The sequence below is a fragment of the Rhinoraja longicauda genome, chromosome 17 (genome assembly GCF_053455715.1).
Source record: "Rhinoraja longicauda isolate Sanriku21f chromosome 17, sRhiLon1.1, whole genome shotgun sequence".
Classification (NCBI taxonomy): Eukaryota; Metazoa; Chordata; class Chondrichthyes; order Rajiformes; family Arhynchobatidae; genus Rhinoraja; species Rhinoraja longicauda.
In genome coordinates, this window is record NC_135969.1 from 5375620 (window position 1) to 5384819 (window position 9200).

Genomic DNA, 9200 nt, shown 5'->3' on the forward strand with positions numbered 1-9200 from the left:
CTAGCCTGAGTCACTTACTCCATCCATTTGCCGATCAAACTGCAGCATCCACCATCTGCATCACCTCAGATGCATCCACCTATCCTTGTCAGCCTTTGCTAAGCCCCACTTCTCTTCCATGGGGCACCAAACCAAAAAGAGAAGCAATATTAACCCTGGTAAGATGGGCAATAATTACACATCAACCAACAATCAAATGATCCGCTGAATATTGCAATGAATTTTCTCGGAGCTTGCTGAATTCAAATTGGCTGCTGTATTTTGTGTGTTTATGGACATGTGACAAAATTACTTCATTGGTTACAAAGTCTACTGGGAATCTTGAGATAATGAAAGACAATTCTTTTATTTACTTTCCACAACCAAAAATAAATAAAACCATATTTTTTAAAAATCAGCATTGTATAAAAAGCCTTGTTTCCTCCGTGAGTAAAGAATCCATGCTTTTTGCAACATACCTCATTTCCCACTTGGTCCAGTAAGGCCTTCTTATCAGTGGATTTAAATGACTGCAGAGTATTGGTGTTGTACAGAGTCCCAAAAATTGGGCAACATCGCGGTGAAGTCACAGTGTTCCTACGTGAACATACAAAATAGTTTTACACAAAGTGACAGAAATTCTGCAGCAATTCCAACCATGTGCTATTGGTCTGTACTGAACTGTCCTTTAATTAGACCTATGAAATCCACAGAGCATCAAACCACCTCCATCGTATAAAGGTAATACATTTGTGCAGATAATACAAACTTCGAGAGCAAATGGTTAAAATGCACTGCAAGTGATTGTTTACCACATATACTTGTATTGTGTGCATAAATGAGTTGAATGACAAGTTAGTTAGGATTTTTCATTTAGGTGTGTCTCCTGGACCACAATCAAATTATTCAGGTGGAATTAGTTTAGAGATACAGATACGGAATACAGAAACAGGCCCTTCGGCCCACCGAGTCCGCACCGCCCTGCGATCCCTGCACATTAATACTGTCCTACACACACTAGGGACAATTTACATTTATACCAAGCCAATTAACCTACAAAACTGTACGTCTTTGGAGTGTGGAAAGAAACCGAAGATCTCGGAGAAAACACGTGTGGTCACGGGGAGAACGTACAAACTCCGTACAGACGGCGCCCGTAGTCGGGGTCGAACCCGGGGCGCTGGCGCTGTAAGGCAGCAACTCTACCGCTGCACCACTGTGCCACCCTCCACATCCTATTGCGGGATAAGTAGTATAAGAAAATAACTGCAGATGCTGGTACAGAAAGGCAACATCATGCAAGGCGCACACTTGTGATTATTAGTCACAGGCTGCTGCTGGTGCAAGTCTGCAGATAGGAACAATATCTGCTGAAACTGTAAAGCAATCCTTTCCACAACCACACCCCTCCTACTTTACTAAAACAGCTCAGTGACGCCCAGAGTAAAGATTTACCAACGCTGTGGCCAATTGCAAGACATCAACATAGTACAGAAGGTGTAAGAAAATAACTGCAGATGCTGGTACAAATCGAAGGTATTTATTTCACAAAATGCTGGAGTAACTCAGCAGGTCAGGCAGCATCTCAGGAGAGAAGGAATGGGTGACGTTTCGGGTCGAGACCCTTCTTCAGACTGATGTCAGGGGGGCGGGACAAAGGAAGGATATCGGTGGAGACAGGAAGATAGAGGGAGAACTGGGAAGGGGGAGGAGAAGAGAGGGACAGAGGAACATCTAAAGTTGGAGAAGTCAATGTTCATACTGCTGGGCTGCAAGCTGCCCAAGCGAAATACGAGGTGCTGTTCCTCCAATTTCCGGTGGGCCTCACTATGGCACTGGAGGAGGCCCATGACAGAAAGGTCAGACTGGGAGTGGGAGGGGGAGTTGAAGTGCTCAGCCACCGGGAGATCAGGTTGGTTAAGGCAGACTGAGCGAAGGTGTTGAGCGAAACGATCGCCGAGCCTGCGTTTGGTTTCGCCGATGTAAAGAAGTTACATTGTACAGAAGCGTCAACATCTTTGAGGGAGGGGAACAAATTAATAAATGGGAGGTTTGTAATATATAAATATAGGTCAGATCTCAGCTGCAGTTATTTCAGGTTCGATAAAATTGCTTTAACAGTCCGAGTGATGAAACACCTCAGCTGTTTCATGTCTCGGTACATTTTTTTTGATAACAGCAGTAACATCAACAGCGGAACACAAGGTAAATATTATAATTTGCAAAACTTGTTATTCATTTCAGAGAAGCAAAAAGGGAAAGCTTAGAATTGGGGGCTGAAAAGTATTGATTTAATACAACAATTTATTGCCACACTTATGAAAAATAATCGTGAAATGGATAGAAAATAACTGCTCTTCTTGCTACCCCTCGTAGAAGCATCAAACTACAATTATGTTTTTAAAACAATCAAGATCTAGATGTCACTTACAGGACCAGCATTTATTACCTACCCTGGATTACCTTCAAGAAGCTAGCGGTGAGCAACTTACAGTCATAGAGTCTTACAGCGTGGAAACAGGCCCTTCGGCCCAACTTGCCTACACTGGCCAACATGTCCGATTTACACTAGTCCCACCTGCTGCCATTTGGCCCATATCCCTCTAAACCTGTCCTATCCATGTACCTGTCCAAATGTTCCCCCTCACCTGAAATCTATGCCATCTGGTTCTCGATTCCCCAACTCTGGGAAGAGACTATGTGCATCTACCCCTATTATGATTTTGTACACCTCTATAAGATCACCCCTCATCGTCCTGCGCTCCAAGGATTAGAGGCCTAGCCTGCTCAATAGCTCAGGCCCTCGAGCCCTGGCAACATCCTTGTAAATCTTCCCTGCACCTTTTCCAGCTTGACATCTTTCCTTTAACATGGTGCCCAAAACTGAACACAATACTCTAAATGCGGCCTCACCAACGTATTGTACAGCTGCAACATGACCTCCCAACTTCTATACTCAATGCTCTGATTGACGAAGGCCAATGTGCTAAAAGCCTTTCTGACCATCCTATCTACCCGAGATGCCACTTTCAATTAACTATGCACCTGCACTCCTAGGTCCCTCTGCTCTACAACACCCCTCAGAGCCCTACAATTCACTGTGTAGGATCTGCCCACATTAGTGTTTCCAAAATGTTGCACTTCACATTTCTTTGTATTAAATTCCGTCAGCCATACCTCAGCCCACCTGCCCAACCGATCAAGATCCTGCTGCAATCCTTCACAACCATCTTCACTACCTACAATACCACCCACTTTTGCGTCATCTGCAAATTTGTTAACCATGCAATGTTGTTCTCATCCAAATCATTGATTTAGATGACAAACAGAGATGGGCCCAGCACCGAATCCTGAGGCACACCACCAGTCACAGGCCTCCAGTCCAAAAGGCAACCTTCCACCATCACCCTCTGCCTCCTTCCATGAAGCCAATTTTCTATCCATTCAGCTATTTCTCCTTGAATCAGGAACTATCCCAACATTTAAGATGCAGTTAGACAGGCACATGGATAGGACAGATTTGGAGGGATATGGAACAAATGCTGGCAGGTGGGACTAGTGTAGCAGGGACATGTTGGCTGTTGTGAGTTAGATGGGCCGAAGGGCCTGTTTCCCCACTGTGTCACTCGATGACTCGTAAATCTCCGGGAGGGCTCCTGCAATTTCTTCTCTAGCTTCCCTCAGTGTCTTCAGATACATCTGATTAGGCACAGGAGATTTGTATATCTTTATACACATTAGGACCTTCAGCACCAGTAATACTGACTGCTCTCAAGACACCCAACGATTACCTCAAGATCCCCCATCCTCCTGTGTTTTTCCGCTCTGATTCCTGAGGGTTCCCACTCTCTCTGTGGTTACCCGTTATGTGCTTATAAAACATCTGGCATTATCCTTAATGCTATCTGCCAGAGCTATCTCCTGTCTCCCTTTTGCCCTTCTGATCTCCTTTTATAGCTTACTTTCTTAAACTATGACAGTTGTTCTAATGTTATGTTACAGTCATACAGGACATTGGTGAGACTGCATTTGGAGTATTATATTCAGATTTGGCACAGGAAAAATGTCTGTAAAGAGGGCAGAGAATATTTACGAGGATGTTGCCAGACTTCGAGGGGATGAGCTATAGTGAGATGTTGAGGAGGCTACCACAGTTCCTTGGAGTTCAGGATCCGATAGAAGTGTTTAAAATCATGAGAGGAACAGAAAGGGTGAATGCACAGTCTTTTACTTCGAGTAGGGAATCAAGAACCAGAAACATAGGTTTAAGATGAGATGGGAAAGATTTAATAGGAACATGAGGGGCAGCTTTTTCACACAGAGTGGTGGGTACATGGAACGAGCAGCCAGAGGAGGTACTTGAGGCAGGTACTAATGAATGAATGAATGAATAAGTTTATTGGTCAAGCATGTGCATATACAAGGAATGTGCCTTGGTGCTCCGCTCACAAATGACAAAACAAACATACAGTTAACAATTAAGAATAAAGCATAAACACATCAAAACAATAAGGATACAACATTACGGTCTAAACATGTGGGTGAAAATAAACCAGAGCAAAAAAGAGACTACAGACTTTGGTTATTGAATAGAACTATCACTCGTGGAAAAAAGCTGTTTTTATGTCTGGCTGTGGCTGCTTTGACAGTCCGGAGTCGCCTTCCAGAAGGAAGTGCTTCAAAAATTTGGTGGCCAGGGTGAGAGGGGTCAGAGATGATTTTGCTCGCTCGCTTCCTGGCCCTTGCAGTGTACAGTTCGTCAATGGGGGGAAGGTTGCAGCCAACAACCTTCTCAGCTGATTGAACGATCCGTTGCAGCCTCCGGATGTCGTGCTCGGTGGCTGAGCCAAACCAGACCATGATGGAGAAGGTGAGGACAGACTCTATGATGGCAGTGTAGAATTGAACCATCATTGCCTGTGGCAGATTGTGTTTCCTCAGTAGCTGCAGGAAGTACATCCTCTGTTGGGCCTTTTTGACTGTGGAGTCGATGGTGGCCCCCCATTTAAGGTCCCTGGAGATGATGGTTCCAAGGAACTTAAATGACTCCACAGATGTGACTGTGGTGTTATTGTGAGTGGGGGGAGGGGAGGGGGAGCTCTTCGAAAGTCGACAATTAGTTCCACTGTCTTAAGAGCATTGAGCTCTAGGTTGTCGCGATGGCACCAGGACGCCAGCTGTGTCACTTCCCGTCTGTAGGCAGATTCCTCCCCATCCTGGATCAGTCCAATCAGGGTAGTGTCATCCGCAATCTTGAGGAGCTTGACAGAGGAGTCTGTGGAGGTGCAGTCGTTGGTGTAGAGAGAGTAAAGGAGAGGGGAGAGTACGCAGCCTTGCGGCGCTCCTATGCGGAAGGTCTGCGGGCCCAAGATATGCTTTCCCAGCCTTCCATGCTGCTTCCTGTCTGTCAGGAAGTTGATGATCCATTGACAGAGGGGTTCAGGCACAGTCAACTGGGAGAGTTTGGAGTGTAGTTGCTCCAGCACACTGGTGTTAAATGCAGAGCTAAAGTCCACAAACTATAACAACATTCAAAAGACACTTGGACAGGTACATGGATAGGAAATGTTTGGAGGAATATGGGTCAAACATATACAAGTGGGACTAATGTAGATGGGGTTTCTTAGTCGGCGTGGACAAAGTTAGGCCAAAAGGCCTGTTTCTGAGTTGTATGACTTTATGAAGGTACTCAAACAGTGCATTTTTGGGGGAATTCCAGAACATAGATCCAGCACCAAGGTAGACACAAAATACTGGAGTAACTCAGCGGGTCAGGCAGCATCTCGGGAGAGAAGGAATGGGTGACGTTTCGGGTCGAGACCCTTCTTCAGACTGATGTCAGGGGAGGGGGCAAGATGTCAAAGACAGGATGTAGTCGGAGACAGGAAGACTAGTGGGAGAACTGGGAAGGGGAGAGGATAGAGAGGGAAAGCAAGGGCTATCTGAAGTTAGAGAAGTCAATGTTCATACCGCTGGGGTGTAAACTACCCAAGCTCTGACACCAACGACTAGTATACTCAAAGTATTTGTGTTGTTATTTCCACTTCCGTATATTCTACAAACAATGGCGTGGGAAAGAATTGTGCAATCCAAGACAGAATTAGAATATTCAGTTTTCAAATTGAATATTAAAAACAATTGTACAAATTGTGCAAAAAAAAGGCACCCATATGCCTATGGCCTAACTCTACTCCTATCACTTATGACTTTATAATAATTTGCCTTTCACAACATAGTTTTTGCCTTCCCAGCCCACAATCATCCCTACCCCACTTCCCACAGAGTATTCATAGCCAAGGGGCAAGGAAGACTAACTTAGATTGTACAATTGAAGGGTCTCGACCCGAAACGTCACCCATTCCTTCTCTCCCGAGATGTTGCCTGGCCTGCTGAGTTACTCCAGCACTTTGTGAATAAGTACAATTGTAAACCCTGGACTGAACATCAGCCAGATGCTGTGGCACTAACAGTGATGTTTCACTGCAAGTGACATCAGGTTTATAAACAATAACAAATCACTTCCAGGCAATTGACAATGACAACAAAAAATACTGGTGTGTTTTTGCAACTAAATAGTAGTTTGTGAATAGAAGACCTGTACACAACACCAAGGTGCTGATATGGGAATTTACGCCCGGGTATCTAAACAGCTACAGACCAGTGCACCGTTATAATTAACATCTACCGACTCTCTTGTTTACATCCAAGAGAGGCTGCACAACGGTCAAAGTGACCCCCCCCCCCCCCACCCCCTGAGTAAAGTATCATTACTCACACATCAAACGCACTGAACTCCAAAGTTAGTCGAGTTGGCAGTCCAGATGGATCACCTTTCGAATAAGAAAATACAGTTTAATTCTTGCTCGTTTAATTTTGCTGGGTGGTGAATAAAGCCTCAAGTACAGAGGCAGAGCCGGTAAGTCCGCCACGGTACCATTATAGTAATATGCCTTGATGTTCCGGGGACTCTCGTCCAGCCTGTAGTCGTTCAGCTTCCTCCGGGTGAGTTCGTGCCAGAAGCCCGCATCTAAGGCGCTGGCGAAGGGGGCAAACTGCAGGGCGGGCAGGTCAACAACAGGCCGCTCCATTCTGTCCACCACCGCCGCCCCGCTCCTCTCCTCCCTGCGGCGCAGCTCATTCACGTCACCGTGCCCCTCTGCCGCCTGCCGACGCAGCTCGATTACGTCACCGTGCCCCTCTGCAGCCTCTCGGCGCAGCTCGATTATGTCACCTTGCCCCTCTGCAGCCTCTCGGCGCAGCTCGATTACGTCACCGTGCCCCTCTGCCGCCTGCCGGCGCAGTTCATGTACGTCACCGTGCTCCTCTGCAGCCGGAGGGCGTCACCACAAAGCGCCCCAGAGCCCAGCGTGGAGGGATGGGCAGCGGTGGACGATGAAGGCTGGCATCATCTTGGATTTTCACTAGGTGGACGGAGGAGATACTTATTTTATATCTTGTTCCAGTTAAAGGGAGCAAAATACTTAATTTTCATTTCACAGAGATGGGGATTTGCATTAGTTATTATCTTCCACTTGTTAACCAGCTTATCCAAACTCCCTAAAGCATTCATCTGTTTCTCTTGGTATCCACCCTCTCACAAACGTTCATTTGCTTCTCCCTCTCCCCACTCTACCACTTAAAACACACTAGTTTTCCAAACTTTCCAAGTTCAAGTTGCGAATTATTAGTCTAAAATGTTAATTCAGTTTCTCTCTCTCGAGATGCTGTCTGATTTGCAGAGTACTTCCAACATTTTCTACTTTTATTTCAGGGGAAATAAACCTTTTTTTAATGACTATCCAGTTAACCTGTATGAACCTGCAATCATACACATGCCGAATTCATACATTTGGACATTATCCCACCTGCATAATTTCCCCATGGAACCTCATCTTTTGACTGGGCTATTAAATTCAGCAATTTAAGATAATTAACCATTCCAGTATTGTATCTTACGTTTCCAATTGCTTTTTTCCCATAATGTTTCCATTGCCATTGGGTGGCACAGTGGTAGAGTTGCTGCCTTACAGCGAATGTAACGCCGGAGACCCGAGTTCGATCCCGACCACGGGTGCTGTACTGTACGGAGTTTGTATGTTCTCCCTGTGGCCTGTGTGTGTTTTCTCAGGTTTGTAGGTTAATGGCTGGGTAAATGTAAAAATTGTCCCAAGTGGGTGCAGGATAGTGTTAATGTGCGGGGATCGCTGGTTGGCGAGGACCCGATGGCCGAAAGGGCCTGTTTCCGCGCTGTATCTCTAAACTAAACTAAATCGGTAAAAATGTCCACATTGGACATGTAATAAGTGACAACAAACCAGAAATTGTTAGTATGTGATGAACTATATGTAATTTAATGGCTGACATTACAAAAGAAATAGAGGTCAGAATATAGCATTACAACGACAGAGAAAATGCAAGTTAAAAAAAAAATTCAAGGGCCTCAATAAGGTAGATTGGAAGATGAAGAATTCATGCCTAGCACATGAAAGTCAATTCAATAGTCTGATAACAACTGGGAAGCTATACCTGAATCTGGTGGTACATGCTTTCAAGATTTTGTATCTTCAGCCTATCCGGAGAGAGGATAAGAGAGAATGACCGAAGTGTAAGTGGTCCTTGCTTATGTTCGATGCTTTTTCGAGTGAGCATGAAGTATAAATGGAATCGCTGGGAAGTTTGTTGGCTTGTGTGATCGACTGGACTGCGTTCATAAATCTGTAATCTCTTGAGGTCATGGGCAGAATAGTTGCCATACAAAGGTGTGATGCCTCCAGTTAGGATACTTTCTGTGGTTGCATCTGTAGAAATTAGTTAGAGTCATTGGAGACCTGCTAGGTTCCCTTAACCTTCTGAGGAAGTAGAATTGTTGGTGTGCTTTCTTGTCTGTAGCAACAATGTGGTTGGACCAGCACAAATTGCTGGTGATATTTACACTTGGAAACCCAAAGCATTTGATCATCTCCACTTCAGCACCATTTAAAAAAAAAATTTTTTTTAAATTTAAATTTTAACAAAACACTTCAGCACCATTGATATAGACTGGGTTGTGTACACCCAGTTTCCTGATGTCAATGACAGCTTGGTAGTTTTGCTGACATTGATGTATAAAATAATAAAATCTATATAATTGAATGTATATCATATCATATATATACAGCCGGAAACAGGCCTTTTCGGCCCACCAAGTCCGTGCCGCCCAGCGATCCCCGTACATTAACACT

The 9200-nt window shown here is 44.9% G+C and overlaps 1 protein-coding gene across 1 annotated transcript in view; it reads right to left on the minus strand.

Moving 5' to 3' along the window:
* Positions 1-7121, minus strand: part of atg7 (ATG7 autophagy related 7 homolog (S. cerevisiae)) — a 183452-nt gene extending 176331 nt beyond the window's left edge. The window contains exons 1-3 of the mRNA XM_078413787.1: positions 6914-7121; positions 6755-6809; positions 459-576 (exon numbers count right to left, since the gene is read on the minus strand). Of these exons, the coding sequence (XP_078269913.1) occupies positions 459-576; positions 6755-6809; positions 6914-7067 (327 nt within the window). The 5' untranslated portion in view covers positions 7068-7121. The remainder of the gene's footprint in view (positions 1-458; positions 577-6754; positions 6810-6913) is intronic.
* Positions 7122-9200: the final 2079 nt, after the last annotated feature.